Source organism: Apium graveolens, chromosome 10 (assembly GCF_009905375.1).
Source record: "Apium graveolens cultivar Ventura chromosome 10, ASM990537v1, whole genome shotgun sequence".
Lineage (NCBI taxonomy): Eukaryota > Viridiplantae > Streptophyta > Magnoliopsida > Apiales > Apiaceae > Apium > Apium graveolens.
Genome location: NC_133656.1, coordinates 231,137,106 through 231,162,412, shown reverse-complemented (window position 1 = coordinate 231,162,412; position 25,307 = coordinate 231,137,106). Strand labels below are relative to the sequence as shown.

Genomic DNA, 25,307 nt, shown 5'->3' with positions numbered 1-25,307 from the left:
ATAGTCCGAAAGTGCGGGCCGTTACACCTCTATTCCCCGGGAACTGACCATGTAGCCTAGGAACTTGCCACTGGAGACTCCGAAGGTGCATTTGTTCGGATTGATCTTCATGTTATTGCTTCGGAGCGTCTCGAAGCACTCTTTCAAATATTCGACATGATCTTGGAACAATGATTTTACAATCATGTCATCTACATATGCTTCCATGTTCCGACCGATCTGCTCTTTAAAGACCTTGTTTACCATTCGTTGGAATGTGGCTCCAACATTTTTTAGTCCGAAGGGCATTTTAATATAAGCATAAGTCTCCTTCGGAGTTATGAACGCTGTCTTGGGCACATCCTTGTCATTCATAGAAATTTGATGATAGCCAGAAAAAGCATCCAAAAAACCAAGTACCTAATATCCTGCCGTAGCGTCTATCAACTGGTCGATGTTGGGCAAGGGGTAGTGGTCCTTTGGACATGCTTTATTGAGGTCCGTATAGTCCACACACATCCTCCACTTCCTATTTTACTTCTTGACAACCACCACATTGGCTAGCCAGTCGGCGTATTCGATTTCTTCGATGAATTTGGCTTCCAACAGTTTTTCTACTTCGGCTTCTATAACCTTCTGTCGTTCGACTGCAAATGTCCTCTTCTTCTGCTTTACCGGTTTGGCCTCGGGCTGCACATTCAGGAAGTGCTTAGCCGTCTTGGTATCCAAGCCGGACATGTGTTCGGGCCCCCAGGCGAACACATCATGGTATTTCCGGATGACAGCTACTACCTTTTCCTTCAGATCTGCCCCCATATTTTTCCCAATCCGAACCATTTTTCCCGAATGACCTGCGTACAATTCTACCTCTTCGGTTTCCACCGCGGGCTCGGCTATCGGGCTCGAGAGATCCTCCCCAAATTTTTCCAACTCAATATTTAATGTTTCACGGCTTCCGTTGGATTCGGATTCGACCCGCTTTCTTTTTCTGGTTTCGTCCGAGCCTTCGTATTCCAGATCCTTCTCGAGATCTTCCAGCATTATGATTCGGCCAGTTTTCTGATCGCCCCTCATTTCTCCTACCCCTTTCTCGGTTGGAAACTTGAGCTTAAGATGGGGTATAAACTCCACTACTTCAAAGGTCGACAAGAAGGGTCTCCCAAATATTGCATTGTACAGGCTCTCGATTCAAACCACGTAGAACTTTACTGGCTTCTCAACAGTATATGGCAATTTGCCCAGGAGGACAGGGAGCGTGATTGTTCCTTCAAACTGAATGAGATGTCCTCCAATGGTGTAAAGGGGGGCCTCATTGCAGGGCTCTAACTGCTCTCCGGCCAAGTTCATCTTGCAGTAGGTTTTGTGGAATAGTATGTTGGCTGAACTTCCAGTATCTATCATTACCTTCCATATCTTATTATGCCCGATGATAGGATTTATAATAAGAGGGTCCTCGTGCGAACGAATGACATCCTCATAGTCTTCAGTGTTGAAGGTCATGGGCATATGGGGCTTCGCCTGACCGAACTGATATAAATTGTACAGTTGTCGGGCGTATTTCTTCTTGGTTGTCTTACTATCCTTATCCAAGATGCTGCCCACAAATATAGTTTTTACTTCGCCCCTTATCCTATCCCTTCGCTCTGGTTCCTCGGTCTATGCCTCCTCCTCTTGATTCTCATTTGGCCCAAGCCTGTCTCTAAGATCTCGGACGAACTGGTTAAGTTCGCCGTCTTTGATCATTCGCTCAATGAGCTTTTTGAGGTGATAACATTCATCGGTGTTATGCCCCTTGTCCTTGTGATAGTCGCAGTATTTGTCGGGGTTCTTCTTGTGGTTTGGGACCTTCATTTTAGCCGGACGGACGAATCCGGGTTTGCCCTTGATCTCATGGAGAATCTTGGAGATCGGTGCATTCAAAGGGGTGAACACGACCGAATCTCTATCTCGCCGCCGCTCGGCCCCCCGATCTGTTTCTTTTCTTCCTTCTTTCTTACCATCCTTCGGTCAGCGCCTGATCTTTAGCCTTCGTATCTGTCGGCTCGCTTTGATCGGTCATCCCTTCGGGAGTCCTTATATCCCCTATACTTTCCATCTTCCAGTGAATGTTCTCGCCCCTCACATATATATCATTTAGGGATTTCGGGGGGAAATTGTAAAGAGATGAGCGAAGCTTTTTACCTTTATAGGGGTCTAGCCCCGCCGTCAAGAAGCCCATTGCTTTGACCTTGTCCAGATTAGTAACCATTTCAGCTTCCTCCTTAAACCGAGCGAGATAGTCCCCCAACTCTTCGTTCGCTCTTTTCCTGCAGTGGACCAGGGCTTCAGTGTCCTTCGCCTTTCGGTATAGGTGCGAGTAGTACTTCAGAAACTTCCTCTTCAGCTCTTCGTAAGATCCAATGGGCCTGGGCTTGAGGGATTTGTACCACATCGATGCTGACCCCTTCAGATAGGTCTTGAACATTTTGCATAACATGATATCATTGTGACCCATCCCGATCATTAGCAGCTCGTACTTTTCGTAGTGATCTTCAGGGTCATCCTTCCCACTGAACTCACTCATCTTAGGGATTTGCCTTTCTTCGCCCGGGGGGGTCGATATTGCTCAATTTCTTGGGACACAACCGGTTCTCTGTCGGCCCTCCTATCGCCGAACAGGGCCTTCTCTAGACGATTGAGCCTGAGGCGGGGTCCATCAGGCTCTTCGTCCGAATCAGACGAGAAGGGTTGTTTGGTCCATTTCCTTCGGGGATGCGAATCAGAGTCAGACTCATCTTCTTCATCATGCACCCTTCGTTCTCTTCTATCCTTATTTGTTCTTCCAGGTTCGTCGGCCTGCAACGCTTCGCGCAAAGTTCGCTCTTGTAATTTAATCTCCTCTCTTTGCAGCTGCAGGGCCTTCAGCCGGAGCGCATCAGCCTCTCTTCGCTTTGCTCGGGCCTCTGCTGCCTTTTCAGTTTGATCAGTTTTGGCCTTACCCTTCTCCGCGGCCTTTTCCTGCCTGAATCTTTAGGAGTAAGGCCTCTTCCTCAGGAGTCAATGTGATGACCCCATCTTCGTCCACTAGAGCGGATGGTTGTCCCTTGTCGGAAAAGCCAGGTGGCGGTGAATGTTCATGAATTATTTTTGTCATGTTCTCGTTATCTTGGCTTGTAACTCTCGTATTTCCCACAGACGGCGCCAAATGTTACGCCCAGATTCCTTCGGGTTTTTAAATAGGCTTCGGCCTCCGTGAAGATGACTTCGACAGAGTGTTTTAGAGAATCTGTGTGTGTGTTGTCTTACTTTTCCAGGGGTTTTATACCCAATTTTACCATGAATGAATCTTACGTTAGTCATCATTAAAGTGGGAGTGAAAAGGGGGCGGTATGCTTCTTCTCCTTTCCATCGGTCCTGAAGAAGAATGAGCTTCGGCCTGAAATTTTCCGTGGGCCTTCGGCTTATGGGTCTGATGGGCCTTCGGCCCAATAGCTCAATCGTTCGATGGGTCTTCGCTCAGAGTGCCTTATTGGGCCTACAGCCAACAATAATACTAACTATTTAAAAGTACCTAAAAAATTAAAGTGCAACATTAATATTGAATAAATTTAAATAAATTTAATAATATTTTACATTTTTTATTAAAAGGTTGATATAAATTTTTTATAATAGCTAAAATTTATATTTTTAAGTCCTTAATGAACATATTTTTTAAATATTAATTAAAAATATCTATATAAATACATAATTTGTGGGGACCTTTAAAAGTTTAGGGTCTGCCACCGTCTAAATAGACCCGGGCCCTGTTCGAACTTGGCGGGTGTTAACAACAAACTTGTTATCACTTATCAGTAATTATGAAATTCAAATGTTCACAATAGGTTAAATTTTGACTAAAACAAGGCGAATTTTATTTAAACAAAAATAAGTTGCCAGTCAATTGACCAGATAAATATATGCCGAATGAATAATTAATTTATTACTCCATCCGTCCCGTTAAACGTTTCCCTTTTGACTTTTTTACTGTTTAGGATAATAAGCGATTTATTACTAATTTACGTCTAATTTATAAGATCAAACATAGTGCCCGTTTGGGAAATCTTAAAATAAGTAACTTATGACTTAAAATGATTAAGTGCGAAATAAGTGATAAGTTGATAAATACTTATAAGTTCTATAAGTGTTTGGATAAATTTACTTATAAGTCAGAATTTTTTTTACTTAAATGAATTAAAACAAATAATTATTAAATATAATTATCTTAGTTCATGAATCTTAAATTATAAAATATTTAAAAATTTATATTTTAAAAACAAAACTTTAGAAAAAAGTGAAAAAATGAAAATAAGTTGGAAAAAAGTACGTCACTGCCAACTTTCAACTTATCAGCTTATAAGTTGTAAATTCAGCTTATAAGTTGGGTCGACAAACACTCGTCGATAAGCTGTTAAGGGCTTATAAGCCATAAGTGGCTTATAAGCCGGTAGCCAAACAGGCATCATGACTAATGAGTGATTTTGTTGAATTCATATTTATGAATATTTTAATATAATAAAGTTTTTATATTTAATAATAATATGAAATTAAAAATATTAAGAATTAAAAGTGTAGATTGACAAATGTGTTTAACACAAATAATAAACGTTTTTAGGGACGTAGGGAGTAACATGAAAATAAATGTCGATAATTATTGGGCTATTCTGACATCACTTGACAATTTGGTTAATCAATTTCATCTCCAATTATTGCTAGGCAACACCAACAAAGTCATTTTTTCCATTAAAAACACCCTTATATAAAAATATTAAAAATTTATCAAAGAATCATATATAAATATATAAATATATATATTTAGATTTTAATTTTCATATAAAACGATTTTTTATGAATGAAAATATAACTTAAGAAAAAATTAGAATCAATATAATATTTTTACACATAATTTTATTGTTATAAATATATATATAATTAAATTTAATTATATACTGAATTTTATGTCACACTTGATTTTTAATTTTAGATGAGATTCTACTTTATTATATTCGAATGTTAAGTTTAATGGATATTAATAATTGTGATTTTAATTTTAACAAATATATTTTTTATGAAGAATAATTTTTTTTGATAATGTATACTTTATCTTTTCCTTATATAAATTGTTTTCTGTGGAGGGAAAAAAGATATATAAACATGGTTACATAAACAAAGCATTACACAACATCATTTCGAATTTTAATTTTTTTTTTGCGTTACAAAATACAAAGAGAGCTTTATACGTATATTAGGTACCCCTACTGAGTGCTCCGCAAGTTTCATGGAAAGAGCCCCTAATAAAGACGCCAACAAATTAACACGGCAGCGTACCATACAATCGTCATTCCACTATCAAATCGCACTTTAAATTGCCTAAAACGACATCGTCCTTCAATAATTTCTTCAAACAATGAGCTGAAACACTCCTCCCCTAGTAGAAAATTCCACTTTGTCATCTGACAAAAGTAAAAGATACTTCCTACGTCCCTTAATATGTTTCCTATTTTGACTTTTTACACTATTTATGATAATCGATTGACTATTAATTTACATCTAATCTATAAAAGTAAATATAGTCATAAATGATCTTGTTGCATTCGTAATGAATATCTTAATAGAGTGTGCATTGACAAACGTGTCCATCACAAATGAGAAACGTTTTTAGGGACAGAAGGAGTAAAAAAATTGAGTTCGAACCCACGTTATATCTTGACTTGGTTGACTCAGCTCTCTCACGCCCTTGTGTTGTAATATAAAAACCCCCCATCAAGATTCTTCCCACTTCATCAAGTCTTTCAAACTTCCTCTTCTTTCATTTCAAGTTTCAAGTCTCTCCCCTGAATATTTTTATATTCACTCTTTTCAACTTTAGATCTCTACAACAATTTACATTACAGATCTCTCATTATCACCAACAATAACATGAAGGTTAGTATATATATATTTGCTAAATATATGTATAATATCAATATCATAGTCTACTTTTCATTTTCAGTGGTATCTATATTGTTATTGTACAGTTTATGGATATTAATATATTTATTTGTAATGCAGAAAGTTGTGATGAAAATTGAGTTGCATGATGACAAAGTCAAGCAAAAAGCTATGAAAGTTGTTTCTGGCCTCACTGGTAAGCGCCCACACAATTGTACATGCCGTATTTTCGCTGAAACTCGAACTCTCTCCTCATGTTAAGGTTTAGTAGTATTTTAACATATATTCTGATATTTTTTTTTTAATTTCAGGAGTGGATTCAATTTCAATGGACATGAAAGACAAGAAACTAACAGTCACAGGAGATATAGATCCAATAACAATAGTGGCTAAACTCAGAAAACTCTGTCACACAGAGATACTCACAGTAGGGCCAGCAAAAGAACCAGAGAAGAAGAAAGATGATGGTAAAAAGGAAGATCCAAAGAAAGATGACAAGAAGAAAGATGACGGTAAAAAAGATGACGGTAAAAAGAAGGATGAAGCAGTGAAAGCTGTGCCATACCCTGGCTATTTTGTTCCACCACCACAAGTGTATCCAGGATATTTTCAGCAGCACTATGCTTATAATTATCAGCAACAGCCTCAAGTGCCATTGCAGCAGTATTATCTTAATCACAGGAGTGTTGAAGAAGATCCTAATTCTTGTGTTATTTGTTGATTATGATTTTTAAATAAATATAATTAATATTACTAATAATTAATATTACTATGTGATGGGTTGGGATAGTGTTGCTATAATTTTGTATAGGTGGTTAATTAGTGCTAGAATTTATTGATTAGTAGTATGTATTTGGTTAATACTACGATGTTTACGTTAAATAAATGAGGTATCTACTTTTTCTTTCTGTGCTGCAATGCATTTAAGTTGTAGGAAATTGTGGATTTCTCTACCAAGCTTTTTGTTAATTGTTGCTACCATTTTACGAATATTTGTTGATTAGTTGATAACTACATGCAGTGTACAACATTCTGGTTCCAAATCTTTTTAATTAATCAGGTGTTCGGATATTTCTGCACATCGAGACTATAAGCCCGTAAGTACTTGTATCGGACTGTTTATCGACCCAACTTATAAGTGAAATTTATAACTTATAAGCTGATAAGTTGAATGTTGGTAACGACGTACTTTTTCTCAACTTATTTTGATTTTTCACTCTTTTTATTAATTTTAGTTTTTAAATATATGTTTTTAAATGTTAAATTAATTTACAAGTCATTAATTAAGATAATCATATTTAAAAATAATTTATTTTAATTTATTTAAGTTAAATTTTTTTTGACTTATAAGTAAAATTAAGCAAACACTTACATAACTTATAAGTATTCATATACTTATCACTTTTAAGTCACTTATTAATTTTAAGTTATAAGTTACTTATTTTAATATTTCCCAAACGGGCACTAATATTCGAGGGAACTAGTCCGAATTAGTTTCCGTGTATTTAGATTTCAAATTAATATTTGAGTGAACTATCATAACAAGTACGATTATAATTGAATGTATTTTGTAAAGTAAATTCACCAAAATACAACAATCTCAAAATTGTAGGCAGATTAAGGCTCTGTTTAATATTGTTGTTAAAAATTGTTGTGCTGTTACAAAAATTGCTGCTGAAAAAATGCTGTTGTAAAAATCAGATGACTGTTTGGTAATTTTTATGATACGGATATGTGTTGATGTAAAAAATTAAAAAATAATGATGCTTTTAATAAGATTTGATGGTGAAATCAGCATCTGCTTCCCGCAACGGCTGAAAAACAGCTTTTTCTAAAAGCATGGGGGACTTGTTTTTTTAACAGCAGCTTTTAAGTCAAAAAACTTTTTCGAAAATCAGCTTTTAAATTTTATCAAACACTTTTTTAACCGCTTTTCAGCGAAAAACTGCTGGTGCCGGCGGCTAGAACTGTTGAAACTTCCTAATAATCTTTTGAGCATTCAGGCGAGAATTTGAAGCACCTTGTTAAAAGGGTAAAAACATTTCACGCACTTGGGAAATGGAGTTAGAATTTTCGTTAGAGTCCGCAAAACTGGGTCAAGTCAATCTTTTTTGTATAAAGTTCTGAACTACCCCTCCGTAGAAGATTAACTTAAAACTATGCAACTTTTTTTATGAATTTTATGCCTTCTAGACTCTAGTAGTAGTTTCTACGGGAATAAAATAGTTCATTAGAATATATCTTTCAAATTTTAAAATTTTGTAAAATTAAAATGTTTTATATATGATTACAGTAAACTGTAAAACAAATCCAATAATATAGTACAACAAAATAAAAAAATAGAACCCCAAAACCCAAACTATTTATTCTATAATTTTTATATACGGTGTTTCAAATATATAATGATATATATATATATATATTTATATTTATGATATATATTTGCGGTTGTGGTTCGATTTTTGAAATTATTTAAAAATTAAATTTACAGTCGATCCACGATTTTATGATTTCTGTACTGTCAATTCATATTCAATCTGCAATAAACGGTGTTATTACGAGCGGTGCAAGCGATTGTCGAAATTGAGCTGATTACGTTCTAGCTTCTAGAGCCCAGATTTTACGGATAAACTAAAAAATGGGTCAAGATAGATGAATTTCTGTTACATTACATTCTTAAACCATTTAATTAAACTAGAGTTTGTAGATTTTAACTGACGTTTGCCATCGGATTGATGTTTCGATAAATGTATTGTCTCAATCAGTATTAAATTCAATTTATTCAAGACGGCCTGCTTTTTGTTAGTTAGAACACAACACGACAAAATTAAAAAATTCAAGAGCACCACTCAAACAAAATAATGTCTTTATCAAAAACAAATAATTCAATTTCTCAAAGATGATAACCCCTTAAGTTGACCATGATAGAAAACCGACACTTCTGGCTTGTCTTTTGTTTCTTGCTTCTTCCTATCTTTTCCGATTTAACTCTAAAAATATACTTTTATATTATTTTAGTTTGAAACTCCGCTTCCACCCAATTTTCAAAATTACATAATTTTGATATGTAAAAATTATACCAAATTTGATGTTATATTAATTTTTAAGAGTTTTTTTATATTTTCATGTTGTCCTTATAATTCTTTACTAATTTCTTTTTGTTACATTTGTATACAATCATTTTATTTTTTAATTTTATTTTTGTACTTTAATAATAAAATAACCTATATAGTATATAGTTGAAAAATGATGTATAATTTAGTATTAGCTGGTTGGAATTGAATTTGAAAATAATGTAATTTTTACACTATCTTAATATAAAAATTACACTAAAACAGTGTAATGGGTTGAAAATGCCCTCCAATGTAAAAAAAGTTCAGTCGAAGTTGAAATCTGCTTAACAGTTTTTCTATTTAAAAACATAAATAATTAACTTAAGTGTCTCCTTCAATTCAACTGAAAATATTCTGAGTGATATGTGTTGTTTAGGTGAACACATTTAAAGAGTGAACGACAGTTTTTATATTACAAGTTGCAAGTACAGAGAGTGTAGTTCTATTTAATTAGAAGGTGATTAGTGATTATGATTACTGATTAGTGAGTATAATATAGGTTTTATACATGTGATAAGCCCCAAGGGTCTTGTAGATTTCATCTACACGTCTGTCCAGCATAAAAGCCAAAATTATATACTATACCCCTGCTATCACTAGTTTACAAATTCATTAGATTATTCACTCAAAACAGTTTCAGATCTCTACGCAGATTCACCATTTATTAAACTCTTCACAAAAAAAATACTAAAAAAAATATACTTAAACATGTTAGAGATTTAGCAGCGAGATAAGATAACACTTTAATGCTGTATTTGGATGGAGGATTGGGAGGGAGTGAGTTGTGCTCGGCTGGGACTGACTCAAGGGAACCATGTTTGGGAAAGTAGGGGTTGTGTTTTGTTATAAAGGGTTGAAAATGGTTAATTTATAATATAAAAATTAAAATTTTCATCACCTCAATCTAGGGTGTTGGCAGCTTACTCTTTTTCACTTAATCCTTTTAAACAAACTTAGAATAGGATTATTTAATCCATAGCACTAATTTTGATGAGATTAGTTATCCCCGAATTATTATCCCATGATTATAATCCTAAGGGTTTATCTCTCCTCCTAATCTGATTCAATTCTCGCTTATTTATTAAATGAGGTTATCATTAGTAAGACATAACAATCTAATTATTAATAAAACATGTTAAAGATGAAGATGAATACTAATGATCAAGTGACCAACAATGTGCTCATTGTATTGAGATATAATTAACCATAATATACATAAACCTATAGCAAACTAATGATGCACTATAATCACCTTTGTTAATTAAACTCATCCTCTTCTTTCCACATTTCAACCCAGTTCCTCTGCGCTTCTTCGAACCCCAAAAACGAACCTTCTCTATCAGCATCCCAGCTTGCAGAAAGTGTACCAATAGCAATCCCAAGTGCAGAAGTACCAAATGTAATGAATGTAGTCAAGAAAGGCAGCCATTTTGGCACATCCACAACATTCTGTTCTTTCACCACATCAAAACCTCGTAATATAATCACCCCAGTAACTAAAGGCACTCCTACATAAAACAGTATCCTTTTAATCATCCTGTCTGTCACTACTTGTGGTATCTTGTCATCATCATCATAATCTTTACCATTACCATTTTCAGGCTCTTTAGGCATGCCCTTTTTTGCCTGGACAATGTTTTTGTTTGATGCACCACTGAAGCCTTTTGCTTTGGCCTGTATGTTCCATTTTGTTTTGGGATGAAGGAATGGAGGTTTTGGTTTTAATGGTGATAGCTTTGTGATGTGAAGAAAGCTTTGTTCAACGCAGCAAAGGCCTCTCATGGCTTGTTTATATGGCTTGGTTTTGTAAAGTTGTCACCAGTGTTATTAGCTTGTTCAGAATCTTATCTAGCATGAATGGTCACAGTGAATTGGTTTTGCTATATATCATTATCATTTTATGCTAATTCGGATATTATCATATTACATATTACAATGGGCTATTCTTGTACATTATCAACATATTTCTGATGTTTAGCCTATTTCAGCCCTGATTATTTTTCTCTTTCAAGACTGCTGGGAGGTTATTAAGAAAATGAAACCTCTTTCGGAGACTGATCTGCATAAATATACGCACATAACATTAACCAGATATGAAAAAAAGGAGTGCCTTGGCCAAAGATTAGCCACCACGACTTCAAAAATTGTTTCCGCAGAAAAGAAAACACAAAAACATGGTTTCAAAAATTCGGGATTGTAACCAAAAATGTAATTTTGTACTATGTGTTTCTGGTATAGAATTCTAGTTTACATAATCAGCATGAAAGATTATAGTAAGGGTACATGATCACACATTGAAGAAGAATGCTGTCTCTATAAAACTTCCTTTCTGAATCGGAACCTACAACTTAAGCGTCTTATTTTTCCAGTAACTAGTAAACTTGAGTATCTTAATCCTCTTCTGATTCTGAACTTTCTGAATCAGAGTGCCTGCCATTTTCATTAGCCGCACCCTTATTATTTGTTTCCCTTGTATCTTCTTCATCTTCACTATATTCACTCTCATAATCCTCATCATATTCTTCCTCCTCATTCTCCTCTTCCTCTTCGGCTCCATCTTCTGCTATTGGTCCATCCTCCGTCATATGGGCTCCCCGAGTACCAGCCCTAGTTCGTTTCAAGACCTTGACTTTTACGCTGGTCTTTTTGTCACAACCAAGCCATGAGTCGCAAAGTAAATAAGAGGTCAGATTATAATTTCCTTCTGCTGGTGCTTGGAATTTGCCAATCACTAGTCGCGACCCAGCCTTAACTTTCTCAACTGCTTCTCTAACACCCTTGCTAGTTTCCTTAGGACTGGCCCCTGAACCTTCCATCGACTCCTCGATTGCTTTTGAGGCAGTGGTTACTGCTGCTGCTTCATCCATGAAAATGACCTTCTGAGAGAACCATACATTGTTTAAATTGGGATCTGCAAGCAGAAACCAATAATTTTCTTCTTTGTGAAAGGGATAGTAAGGAGCATGGGGGAGGGCACCGATCAAACCATTACCACGTTTGACCGTTACCCAAGCCTGAACTGTGACAACGTCACCCTCCTGTATACCCTCTTCACCTTCAGTCTCACAAGTAATATCGACCGTTAAGGAAGGCATCATCTCTAAAACTCTTTCCACATCTTGTACATCAGCAGCAGTGAAACCAGCCACTTGAGAAAGCAGCTCATCACGGTCCTGAAATGTCATATCCCGCAGGTCCTGAAACGACCTTACTTTCTGAAAAGGAAAGGCAAACCAACATTAGATCAGAGATCAGAGAGACATTTGAAAGAACTAAATTTAGAAAATAAAACAGAACAGAGGCCTCGCCTGACTGTAAGTACAACATAATATTTCATTTTAAGAACATAGTAACATGCACCAAATTGTTCTTAGAGGTCAACTATGCTATCACTATAAATATTTGAAAACACTTTTTGAGATCTCTTTGTCTGCAAATAAGGCTCGATTTAAGTTACGCTGCATCACTATCCCCAATGCCAATGTCATGTAGCTCATACGCAGGTCATAGTTAGGTTTGATCAGGCTGCTTCTAATTACTACGTCAGTTGTCCAAAGCATATGCAAGTCAACAATTCCTCTCTCCAACAATTTTGTTTAACTGGGCAGAATTAAAAAAATTCAAACATACAGCTCCCTCTGTTGCAATGTACTAGACTATGCACAAGATATAGTATTCTAGATCTAGGTATTCTTGGCAGCAGTGTTGTGTAATGCGCACATTCTTCAAAAGCGCAAGACCCAAATTTGAAGTGCCACTTGCAAAGCACCATTAAGATGCGCTTTTTTACCCATACAAAAAAACAAACACAAATTTAACAAGAAGATAATACTTGGCACAGTCTTAACTTTCAAACATAGTAGAGCACATCAAATACAACTAAAATTGTCACTAAATGAGCATGAAGCATCAATCAATGAAGTTCAACAATTCAGAAGCTCCGGATTCATTTAGCTCAATTTCCGGCCCCTCAAATTCTCGTTCTTCCTCTTCATCATTTTCGTTGAGACTTGAGATAAGGATATGCGCTGCTATGTTGTGTACAAGACTGAAGATAGGGTTTTTTTTCCTTCTTCATTAGGATAGCAAGACATTTTTACCAGTTTCAATATTGCACTAGACCCCACATTTTTATCCCAGATGATTTTAATGTAGCTGGCGTGGATGCCAGTGCCAACAATTCGTTTACAATTTGTCCTAGGGTCCATTATTCTATATAAAGTGTCTAATTTTTTAGAATTGTTTCACTAATTAGAATTAGACTTTATTTCTTCTCTAATATAAATTACAATTAATATTAATCAAAATGACATGGCAGCCATGTAAACTTGTCATAACATTCTGTACATAAATTTTTGTACAGGATCTGGGGTGCCCGAAATTACATCGCCATCGACATGTCAGATTATAAACTTCCAAGCGCCACAGATTTTGAAGATACACCATCAAAAAATGTGGACCCGATAGTTTAATGACTAACATTTACATTGTCCAGCAGCACAGGAATAAAAAAATTCATTAAAGCCACGCTCCCTAGTCTTTTAAGGGTGGAAAAGCAGGGTAATTTGGGAGCAAGTATATAAAAAGGAAAGTAAGAAGTTCACTCATTTAGTCATTTGCTCCCAAGTTTGAAAAATAAAGAGTGGAACTACTTTAATTCAAGTGCTCCCTAGTTGGAAAAAAGCATATACTTAGTCATTAAATTACAATTTTATCTTTGCATTTATAAAATAATATTTTGATTAGCAAGGGGTAAATTTATAATATTAATCCTCTTAATTTACCCCACAGACTTGCTTTCCTTTGCATTCCACTTTTGGAGTAAAAGCACATTAATTGCATCCCTCTTCAGTTGTTTTCCTTGAAAAAAAAACCGCGAGCACGAATAGGAATGCAAATTCTATTATGTTAGTTCCTCTTCATCTTTCCTCCCAGTTTAAAAGTTGGGGGGCAGGGTGTATTAAGATATTAAAACAATTTCCTTTCATCGTTTAGACAGTGAATTTATATTGTGCAAACAGGTTATAAAGCGAAAAAGAACAGCGACCTATATATCACCACTGGAATTAAATTTTTTGGCCAAATCGCTACCATTGGGGGGGGGGGTTAAAATAAAAAGGCTTCTGTGTTTTTGATTTGGGGGTTTTTGGGCCCCTTTCGATCTTTTTCGTTGTGAAGCAAAGGTTGGTAACTAAAATTTATGTTCTCTCTTTAATTCACATTTTACAGTCCCTTTGATCTTTCTCAAAAAGGTAGGTTAATGTCTGGCTTTCAGCGCCCGTGTTCAACATTAAAGGGGACGGAGGTGAGATAGGCGATGGGTAGCTTGCTTCCAAATCTGAAAGCCGGCAAGAATCCCAGTTCTAAATTACAGCACCTAGCATTCCTATATGAGTTTCAGATGCTATAGGTTGAAGCCTAATGAGCCATTAACCAAGTGGAGGCTTTTTTTTCCTTTTTGATAATTAAACACACCACACACCCACTCGACCTCCCTTAAAAGGGGGTGAGAGAGATACCACCGGACCAAGAAGTTATCCAAACAACTTTGTACTATGAACAGTAGAGAAACTTGCAATTAAGGCTGAATGATGTACTAATAACAGCCCCGTCAGCAAGCTGATAAGCAATTAAATGTATTAAGGCAGAACTATGAAGCAGTGACATACCTTACGGGCTATCTTCTTTATGACAGCTTCACTAAAATGAGGTAGCTGAAAAAATGGTGCATTGCCCTCAGGAGATCCTCCACCAGCTTTCTTTGCACTAAGAGGAACAGCCTGAAAAAAGATCCAGTCATGATACTTCATCATAGCAAGAGGAGAAAGATAGAGACGTAGGCAATAATACTAGGACACGATCACATGACAAAACTACTGAACTAGTATGCCAAGTAAAAACCAGGGCAGTAAAAAGATAATTTATCAGAGACTACAAATCTAAATAAAAAAGATATCACCGCATGTTTAAACAAATAAGGGAAATTTGATGGTGAGAAGGAGAAGGTATGCAATAACGAATTCTTTGAAATTTCTTTATGTTCTTGACATAAAAAATAGCTCAGATTGGAAAACTATAACGAAATAAATATTTTATGTTTATTGAGCGATCACTGAGGCAGGTATATGTTCTTACAGAACAGAAGTAGTTGAGACTTGAGAAAGCTTTACAGATTGATGTTTTTTCACAAAAAAAAGGTGAAAAATAAAGAACAGTTACAACAGATAGCCGGTTAATTCAAACCTGGATAATACATTGGGAAAGTTCAACCACACCCACTGCAGGCCTTAGCCAACCATGACCCTGAGCTGTCCGCGGTATAACAGCCATCTGCATATGGTAATTAATAAATTATCATTAAATGGCAGGTTAAACATATATTCAAATTCTAAGTATGCTTTATAGATTTAAAATCAACTGTTTTATAAGGGATGAGGCCAGTAATGCTTTAGCCCTTGCGAAGAAGCAAGATTTAAATAATGAAGAAAAGGCATGAAAGATAAGAGATGGCGAGTACAATTGTTCTCATAAATACTCCACTTCAGAGAAGCGGCAATTTCTCTGGTAAAACGTCCTCAAGGTAGGGTTCTCTGGCGATACATCCACAAGGTAGTGGTAGACAGATATTGAATGGGATAGAAGTACACACTACACACACACACATAACCTATTACATGGACAAAACTTAAGATATGGTTCTTGATATTGCGGAATTTAGGAAAAAGATTATTGGACCTCACCGAGTACAAGATTATGGCTTTATTGAGGTGAGTTCTCACTTACAGCATATGATCACTTCATTTATGCAATAATTAATGGATTTTTGTCTATGACCATTAGCTAAAGTAGAAGAATCAATCGTGAATATTGCCCATAACAAAATTATGGATTAGACTATCAGCGGACTGTTAAACACTAGGTATCCTTAAACACTATCATATGAAGAAGTGGCAAAATCCTCAAGATCTAAAGATGGTCTATCAAAAAATATAATTTTTCATTTGCTACTCTTTTATAATGTCACTAAATTTTTTATTAATGTGCTACATGAGTGTTATAACTATCATCAGCACATAACTAGCATCAACAACATACCACTGATGTAGGTAGAAGCAGTAACAAAAAAGGTTAAAATTAAAAGCATCATTATGGGTATTGGATAATTTTTTGGGAGTTGGGACCACACAAAAAGTCAATTTCAGTAAACCAAAGCTCAATATACTCCAGAACCTTTTGACAATCATAAAATTTTTACCAAAACGAACCCTCATGTCATGGACTTAACAATCCTGAGGGCAGCAAATCTTAGGGTTATGGTCAAGACAGGAGATATGTAGGTCAATTGGTGATAACTGTTTAGTCTAATGTACCATGGAGATAAAAAGAATGTACCCAACATCAATTTCACCAGAGGTGCACTTCAATATATATCAGTGAAGAGTAAATTCAGAAACTAACTTTCATCAGCTCTTCAAGAAGGCGAGGTGCAAGCTCTAACACACGCTTAAAGTCTCGCTGCAAGTCGGGTGACAAAGCTGCTGTGTCACGGGTTAAATGGGCTTGAATTAACAACTCTGTCTGCAAGAAAAAAGACAAGGCAGTAAGATTTAGACTCACTATAAGATATGGAACTCTAAAATTGATTTCTAGCACTTCATTTAATGCACCGCAAAGTAATTTGATATTTTGATTTCAACAAGAATGTACCTTGACAAGTGCGGGATGCTGCTTCCAAAACTTTGCCTGCTCTTGCTTGATGTTCTTAAGGTCCAAATTCAACTCACTTCGAACCACCACAAAAAGCTTCTGAAGAGGTTCAGCATCGGACCTACGGACCGGAATTTCCATGTACTCAGCAGCTTTAATAAACACGTCCATGACTTTACTGCAATATTAGGTATCACAAAAGAATAATTACTACGTAATTATGGATACATGTATACACCAGCTCATATTCTACAATCAATCGATCAAATCGTAATGAGTAAATTTATCTATTTCTGCCAAACAAACTAACAAAGTAAAAGGCCTATGTTTAGATCATCTAAAAAAAGTAGGCCTACGCATATCCTCAGTGAAATAATTGCCACCTTGTTATTGAATGCAGTAAAAAAAATGGGTAAAATAATGTCAGTAAGCCAAACCTAATGTACTTTATTAGAATATAAAGGCAGCAATGTCACATATTGAATGTCATTTGGATACATGTACTACTAGAAGTGTGCTACACCTTAATTATGCCAAGTTCGTACATTGAAATTTCGAAAAATGAACCCCAGTAGGGTGTTTCAGAAACAAGGACCGACATAACATTGAAAGGATCAAAGTGCAAAAAGAAATGCTGGCATTTGTGAAATAAAAAATATAGTTCATCTGTATACATAAAAAAGGTCTTCTTGGTATTATACATAACTTCCCAAAGAATTTGGAAGTCTCTTGACACCCATATACTGTGAACTGTGAACTATAAATTGTTACCTCGGGGCCAAGGAAGGCTTCATAAAGTAATAATAAGCTGACAGTGTCTGGTGCATGACATAATTTCCAGTGTATTTGGATGATCTTGATAGATATACAACAGCAATAATCAAGGGCAAGAGAATACAGACTCCTACAATCCATAGCAACAATATTCCACCAGATGCACCGTCAAAATTAAGCAAAAACTGGGGCAGAGCTATTCCCATTTGGAACCCCTACATCCAGATATGGTAGTTTTAGTAGATACTAGATTGACATTGAATGATGCATTATATCATAAATGTATAAAAAGGTTGTTCCAAGAGATTATGGTACATACCTGTCTACCATCAGGATGACCATACTTTTCAAAATTCTCACGTGAAATTGGATCCGTCAAAGCTTGATAAGCCTTGGATATGGACTCCACAAAATACTTGTTTGCATCTAAATAAATATAGAACACAGGAAATTATTATTTTTTAGGATTCTAGTTTGCGCACAATTAAAAAGGCAATTAATGTACTTAAAGAACCAAAACACCTCCAACCTGGATCTGGATTCTTATCAGGATGGTATAGTATAGAAAGCTTCCTATAAGCTTTCTTTATTTCAGAATCTGAAGCTCCAGATTCTAACCCAAGTATAGTGAACGGGTCGAATACTTGTATCTAACACGGAAACAAAATAAATAAGTATCCTCTGTGGATCAGAAACCATCAAAACACTAGTTTTCGTAAAAATATTTACCTCACGACTTATATGTTTAATGTAATAAACAAGGACACCCATGACAACCCACAGAAGCACGAGTGTCATGTTACTACATGTTGAGAGGTTTGAAAGCTGCAAGAGAAATTTTTAAAAAATAGAACAAGAAAAGAACAAGTTATACTATAAACAGGATATCAATAAGTCATAGAGATAATCATCGATTGCAAGAAGAGCATGAGGAATGTACCCGTTTAAATATTGATTTGCGATACTTTCCTGATCGAGAGCAAACTGAACAGTCACAGTGGATGGGCTTAGCTTTTTTTGAGGCAGCACGGCATAATTTTAGTATTGTATATGGCACTAAAGGAATCGCAAGTATTGTCAAAATGAAAATCGGAAACAATCCACTATTTTCTTCCGAGGTAGCCATAGTAAACTTTTGTCTGTGTGTATATTCTTACTGCCTTGCTATACCTGAAATGAAATGTTAACAGATGATTAGAAGGATCTATAATGATGTGCACGTATAACTGCTTCTTGAAATTGTAAATTAAAGGTCAGGTTCAGGAAATTAGAGTAGTAGCTTGATACCGCGAAAGGCTCTTGGTATTGAATGTCTAAACCTAGAGGCTTATTACTTATTAGAGATATGTGGGTATGTTTATCTGAAGCAATTATCTTAAGTAATTGATCTTCCAAGATTCGGAACAAGTTTGTAAACCTGGTTGTACATTATCACGAAATAGAACGGAAATATAAAAACCACACATTCCAAGAGACAATCTATTTCAATTAATTGGTGATCCATTAAGGAATATACACATTACAAGATAAATATTTCTATTTACATTTCGCTCATTTCCTAACCTAAATCACAAGTTAAATGCCTCAGAAAAACCTACAATAAACACAGTCCCATTCATATACTGAAAAACACTTCACGTAAATAATTCATATCAATTAGCTTATGCCAGTAGCATTTCAAACCAACCAGGTAAACAATTTATCTCACTTACAAGTTACAATTTGCAACCAACCAGTTACAATTTGCTCATTACCTTATCCAAAATACACGTTAAAGACCTTGAATAATCCTCTATAACAAACTAAGTACCATTCATAATTTAACGGACAATCGACACAAATAACTCAATTTAAATTGCTCATCCCAATTATATACTGAATCGATCAGTTAATTTACAGGTAAACAATCCATCTCACCAAACTAGCAGAGCTCCAAACAACAGTAAATTACAGGTATTGATATACGAAATAATCGAATTCGAATATAATAATCGAATACGTAATTGAGATCAAAGCAACGAGTATCGAAATGTCAGAATCAGGTCCACAATTCAGTTCAACTATCCACACACACATATCTATTATCAAGTAATTGAGATATAAATATATACACACAAATAAATTAAAAGATGAAAAAAAATACCTGAAGAAACTGAACGGAGGATGAAAATGAGGAGAAAAAAAGAGAGGGGTTTAAAAGAACGGGGCTCCCTTCAGGCTCAGATCTAAACTATCCTTTTTTTGAGTTTTAACTTACTCTTTACTCCCCTTTACATTATATTTCAGATTTATATAATCAGGAAGTAATATCTTTTTTTTTTGTTAAAAATTATCTGAATAATATACTTTTTCTAATTAGATGTCAAATTTTATAATTAACAAATGTAAGTATATTAAAAATGGTACTCCCTACTTTTACCCGTACTTTAAGATATATTGACAGCATAGTTTCATATATTAGTTTTCAATTTTTTTTGAATATAAAATTCAAGTTTTAAATTTTTATTCATAAAAAATAAATTTGAAAAATAATTAACAGAATTATGTAGTCAATATGCACCTTAAATAAATTATGTGTAAAATTAAACTAAACAAGTAAATTGGGATAGAGTGAGTATTATTTTTTAAAACTGTTGGTTTCTTTGACTTGTGCCGAGAAAATGAATTAAAATAAATTTTTTCTTTACTTTGATGCTGAGGATTTGTATATGTTTTATTTTACGTGTTTTATTTTAGTGCGATACTAAAAGTAATATTTTCAGAAAAAAAAATGTTACACCATATATAATTTAAAAAATATTAACATTTTAACCAGAAATTGAAAAATTAGAACAATAAATTTATATTATATATATAATATATAATATAATATAATAACCGGAATGAGTTATAATTTGTAATTTGGTCAACCTCTCATTTTGGTTATCCTTTTCTATCACGACCGTCCGGTCTTTTTCATCAAATAATCAGAGCCGTTAAATCCAAATACTAAAAAACATATACTCCACAAGTTATCGGGTTCGAATTCCGTCAATAACAAACATTTATATTATTATTTATAAAAATATATATATATTTCTCATGTTCAAATCGCGTAAACAACAAATATTTATATTATTTATAAAGATGCATACTCCCTTCGTCCCTCCCAATTGTTATCGTTTGTAAGAGAGTGTCTGACACACGTTTTAAGGTTTATAGAAAGTATAGTTCGATAACTTTTTTTAATTTTTTTCTTTTTTTGAATAAAAGTTTGAACATTCTATTTTTATTTAGTATAAAAAAAGTTATAAAACTATACTTTATATTTATTTTAAAATGCATGTCGAACAGTCTCTCACAAACGATAACAATTGGGTGAGACTAAGAGGGTATAAGTTTTCATATTCGAACCTCACTTACCAACAACAAATATTTATATTGTTATTTATAAATAAAATCTCATCAATCATATATTATTTGAACATAATTTAAAATTATAATTATATAATCATTATATAGTCTTTAATTATTTATATCAAATTTTAATAAAATTATATAAAACAAAATTAAAAATATATAAATATTAACCAATACCCGTACATCACAATGGTCATAAGCTAGTATAGGTAATATTTAATTTCCAAAACACGTGTGGGAAATTAAGGATGAAAATTGTAAGTGATTCTTCACAAGTTCGAATTCCGTCAACAATAAATTATTATTTACAGGTTCGAATTACGTTAACAACAAATATTTATATTATTTATAAAAACACATTTAAGTTTTCATATTTGAATCTCACATACCAAAAATAAATATTTACATTGTTATTTATAAATAACATCTCATCAATCTTATACTATTTGAACATAATTTAAAATTATAATTATATAATCATTATATATTCTTTAATTATTTATATCAAATTTTAACAAATCATATAAAATAAAATAAAAAAATATATAAATATTAACCAATACCCGTACATCGCACTAATCATAAGCTAGTATAGTTAATATTTAATTTTTAAAACACGTGTACGAAATTAAGGATGAAAATTGAAAAGTGGTAGAAGTACTTCAACTTCTTATTTTGATTATCACTTTCGATCACAATTATCGGGTCTTCTTATTAAATAATAAGAGCCGTTACATCCAAATACTAAAAAACATACACTTCACAAGTTCTCAAAATTCTGTCAACAACAAATTATTATTTATAAAGATATATATAAGTTTTCAGGTTCGAATACCGTTAACAACAAACATTTATATTATTTATAAAGATACATATAAATTTTCATATTCGAATCTCACTCATCAACAACAAACATTTACATTGTTATTTATAAATAAGAACTTATCAATCATATACTATTTGTACCTAATTTGAAATTATAATTATATAATTATTATATGGTCTTTAACTATTTATATCAAATTTTAATAAAATTATATAAAATAAAATTAAAAATATATAAATATTAACCAATACACATGCATACCAGTCATAAGCTAGTATAGCTAATATTTACTTTCCAAAACACTTGTGGGGAATTAAGGATGAAAATTGAAAAGTGATAGTAGTATGAACCAAGTGTGAGGTCCTAACAAATAAAAGCTATGATGAACACAGCTAGCCCCTAGCTAGCTAGCTAAACAATTTGATACACGAGTGATAGTTCAAACTATCTAACAAGAAGAGAAACAACTAATAATGTTTGAAATAAAATCCAGCATTTAAGGGTAGCTTGGAGCTGAGAAGCATCATCTGTTTTGCCCCGAGTGCTGAAAAGAATGACACAAAATATGTTAGGAGACTTAGGACTCCATAGACACAATCAACTATAACTGTGACGACAAACAATCAACTATAACTCTGCGACGAATTGATTAACGGAACTCACATTGTATCCTGAGATGTGGCACATCTGAGATGCACAAAATATGTGCATTCTTGACAGTAGTAAGACCAGCAGTGTTTGCGAACCAATTTCTTGCACTTTCCACAAAATCGATCAGAATCACGATGCATATCTGGAATAGCAAAGATAAGCTGCACAGGATGATGGTGAAAATTAGGCATAGAAACCGTGGTTGTGGAAGAAGCGCAACTTTTATGGATCCAAAAGTCACAGTTGTTACATGAATATGACGAATCTTTAGCTTCTTGTCCACATGCATCACAATCAAATAATGCTTCCCTTTTAATCAGTTTGAAAGTGTGATCATCATGACTTGTATGACGAAATTCATGTTCTTCCTCGAAAGTACATAGTGTTAAGGATTGAGCATATCATGGTCAATCTTTCCTTAATACTAGTTGTGCAGATACTTAGCATAATCAGATTCCTAGACTTCAGCTGTGTAAATAGTTAGCACAATTGTCTCCCTGATTATTAGTCTAGTTTATTACATACTTGTAACTGATTCATATAGCCATATATAAGTAGAGCAGTGTACACTATAAATACCACATTTGATCAATGAGAAAAAGCAACTTCTCTGAATATATCTTTTCTTTATCTCTTTATGGTATCAGAGCCTTGATCCATCTTTCCCTTTCTTCTTAAACACATTATTAATGGCCAACGATACTCCTTCATATCAGATCCCTAATGGCAACGATCCAACCAAGCCATTTACTTTTCTAAACATTCACAACACCATCAAACTCACCTCTACAAATTATCTCTCTTGGAAAATACAAATGGAGGCCATTCTGATAGGCCATGACCTATATAAATATGTCGACGGGTCTCTTACTTGTCCTTCTCCGGTTGTCACAACCGACACTATTGAAAAAACCAATCCTAAATTTCTCTACTGGACTCGTCAAGATAAGCTACTGTTCGGTGCACTTGTTGGTACCTTGTCTCAAACGTTGGTCCCTCTCGTATCTCAAGCGCACACAACCAAAGAGATGTGGGATATCCTTGCCAAAACATATGCTCTACCAAGCAGGGGCCACATTAAGCAATTGAAGGATCAATTTAACCGCACTACCAAAGGTAATCGTTCTATTACTGAATTTATGCAGGCCATTAAAACTTGTGCCGATCAACTTGCTGCTCTAGGAAAAAAGGTGGAACATGAAGATCTTATTGATCGTGTCCTACTCGGTCTAGATGAGTCATATACCTCTGTGATTGAAGCTGTTAATGGAAGAGATACTCCTATTTCATTTGAGGAACTTCATGAAAAGCTCATAAATAGAAAACTCACCATTCAACAAAATCGTCAAGACTCCTCAATGCCAACAACTGCCTTTGCTGTTACAACTCGCAACCATGGTAAGAATTACGGTCGCTCAAATGCCCCTGGCATTCTCCCACTCCCTTCCAACAATTTTACAAAGCAAACTCGTCCCTACTTGGGTAAGTGTCAGTGGTGCCGTCAACAAGGACATGTTGTATCTCAATGCCCAGTGTTTACTCAGAAGTTTCCTAATGCTACACCACCTCCACCTCCTCCATTCCAGAACCGTTATGCACAAAGTTACAGGAAACCAACACCTCCTCAAGCACACACTGCTAATGTTCAAATTCCTCCCTCATCATCTACTTGGCTTTTGGATAGTGGCGCTTCACATCATATAACAACAGATCTGAACAACTTGGCACTACACACTCCGTATGATGGAACTGAGGAGTTGATTATTGGAGACGGCACAGGTTTAAAAATTTCTCATATTGGTTCAATGTCTTTTTCACACCCATCATCTCCTCTCTACCTTAATAATGTTCTTTATGTCCCTTCAATTTCTCGCAATATAATTTCAATCTCTCAATTTTGCAATGATAATAATGCATCTATTGAATTCTTACCTAATTCATTTCTTGTGAAGGATCTCAAAACGGGGGCTTCTCTCTTTCAGGGTCCGGTTAAGTCCGGTGTTTATGAAATTCATTCTAATTCACCTCAAGTTTTCGCAAGCAACAAGACTGATTCGCTCGATTGGCATCATAGATTAGGCCATCCTTCTCAAAAGGCTTTTAGAAAAATTATTTCATCCAATAATCTAAATATTTCCAGTATTTCTATTTTAGATTGTAATTCTTGTGCTTGCAATAAAATGCATCAATTACCCTTTTCAGTTTCTTCTATTTCTTCTACTGCCCCTCTTCAATATATCTACACAGACTTATGGACTGCTCCTATATATTCCCATGATGGTTACAAATACTATATATTATTTGTTGATCATTATACTAAATACATTTGGTTGTACCCATTAAAACGAAAATCTGATACCAAAAATACATTTCTTCGATTTAAAGCATTAGTTGAGAAATATTTCCAACTTCCTCTTATTACTTTATACTCTGATAATGGTGGTGAATATGAAGCCCTTAAAGAATATCTAGCAGTAGCTGGAATTTCAAGACTTACAACCCCCCCTCACACCCCTCAACACAATGGGTACTCTGAGAGACGTCACCGACACATTGTCGAAATATTTCTTTCTCTTCTAACTCATTCCTCGATGCCACTTGAATACTGGCCGCATGCCTGTTCAACAGCGGTTTATTTAATCAATCGTCTTCCCACACCTACACTGAAAAATGAGTCTCCTTTCTTTAAATTATTTGGAAAGCAACCAAATTATCAAAAGCTAAGGGGTTTTGGTTGCTTATGTTATCCTTGGATTAAACCTTATAATAAACATAAACTTGACCCAAAATCAATTCCTTGTATCTTTGTTGGATACTCATCAGCACAAAGTGCTTATTACTGCCTTGATCCAAAAATGAACAAGGTATATATCTCCAGACATGTTCATTTTGTGGAGAGTAAATTTCCATTC

General features: G+C 34.6%; 4 protein-coding genes across 5 annotated transcripts; 1 reads left to right on the top strand and 3 right to left on the bottom strand.

Moving 5' to 3' along the window:
- Window positions 1-1,167: 1,167 nt before the first annotated feature.
- LOC141691978 (uncharacterized) lies at window positions 1,168-2,542 on the bottom strand. The gene is made up of 2 exons (XM_074496726.1): window positions 1,977-2,542; window positions 1,168-1,573 (listed from the first exon to the last, which is right to left on the bottom strand). Exons 1-2 carry the CDS (start codon window positions 2,540-2,542, stop codon window positions 1,168-1,170), a joined length of 972 nt encoding a protein of 323 aa, XP_074352827.1.
- A 3,220-nt stretch (window positions 2,543-5,762) lies between these two features.
- On the top strand, window positions 5,763-6,833 carry LOC141688899 (uncharacterized). 2 transcript variants are annotated; one of them, XM_074493043.1, is made up of 3 exons: window positions 5,763-5,919; window positions 6,046-6,121; window positions 6,237-6,833. In XM_074493043.1, the coding sequence occupies exons 1-3, from the start codon at window positions 5,914-5,916 to the stop codon at window positions 6,644-6,646; spliced, it is 492 nt and encodes a 163-aa protein (XP_074349144.1). In that variant the 5' UTR covers window positions 5,763-5,913; the 3' UTR covers window positions 6,647-6,833. The 2 variants fall into 2 exon arrangements, with proteins under 2 accessions (XP_074349144.1, XP_074349145.1); XM_074493044.1 differs by lacking the exon at window positions 5,763-5,919 and having other exon boundaries at window positions 6,040-6,121.
- A 3,321-nt stretch (window positions 6,834-10,154) lies between these two features.
- Window positions 10,155-10,914, bottom strand: LOC141689073 (uncharacterized protein PAM68-like). Its single transcript, XM_074493248.1, has one exon. The coding sequence runs from the start codon at window positions 10,818-10,820 to the stop codon at window positions 10,296-10,298; it is 525 nt and encodes a 174-aa protein (XP_074349349.1). The 5' UTR covers window positions 10,821-10,914; the 3' UTR covers window positions 10,155-10,295.
- A 311-nt stretch (window positions 10,915-11,225) lies between these two features.
- LOC141689664 (dnaJ protein ERDJ2A-like) lies at window positions 11,226-19,804 on the bottom strand. The gene is made up of 11 exons (XM_074494019.1): window positions 19,663-19,804; window positions 18,460-18,689; window positions 18,249-18,344; window positions 18,049-18,169; window positions 17,839-17,945; window positions 17,517-17,734; window positions 16,746-16,923; window positions 16,497-16,616; window positions 15,282-15,368; window positions 14,708-14,818; window positions 11,226-12,253 (listed from the first exon to the last, which is right to left on the bottom strand). The coding sequence occupies exons 2-11, from the start codon at window positions 18,643-18,645 to the stop codon at window positions 11,429-11,431; spliced, it is 2,049 nt and encodes a 682-aa protein (XP_074350120.1). The 5' UTR covers window positions 18,646-18,689; window positions 19,663-19,804; the 3' UTR covers window positions 11,226-11,428.
- Between the last annotated feature and the right edge of the window lie 5,503 nt (window positions 19,805-25,307).

Bases quoted from the DNA above. Each gene is read 5' to 3' on its own strand.
- LOC141689073 (XM_074493248.1), bottom strand. From the start codon at position 10,820: ATGAGAGGCCTTTGCTGCGTTGAACAAAGCTTTCTTCACATCACAAAG.
- LOC141691978 (XM_074496726.1), bottom strand. From the start codon at position 2,542: ATGAGTGAGTTCAGTGGGAAGGATGACCCTGAAGATCACTACGAAAAG. The intron at 1,574-1,976 runs GTAAGAAAGAAG...ATTTGTGGGCAG, and splicing joins CAGGCGCTGACCGAAGGATG to CATCTTGGATAAGGATAGTA.
- LOC141689664 (XM_074494019.1), bottom strand. From the start codon at position 18,645: ATGGCTACCTCGGAAGAAAATAGTGGATTGTTTCCGATTTTCATTTTG. The intron at 15,369-16,496 runs GTTAGTTTCTGA...TACCATATGCAG, and splicing joins TTCTTGAAGAGCTGATGAAA to ATGGCTGTTATACCGCGGAC. The intron at 14,819-15,281 runs GTTTGAATTAAC...ATCTTTTTTCAG, and splicing joins TTTCCCAATGTATTATCCAG to GCTGTTCCTCTTAGTGCAAA.
- LOC141688899 (XM_074493043.1), top strand. The intron at 6,122-6,236 runs GTAAGCGCCCAC...TTTTAATTTCAG, and splicing joins AGTTGTTTCTGGCCTCACTG to GAGTGGATTCAATTTCAATG.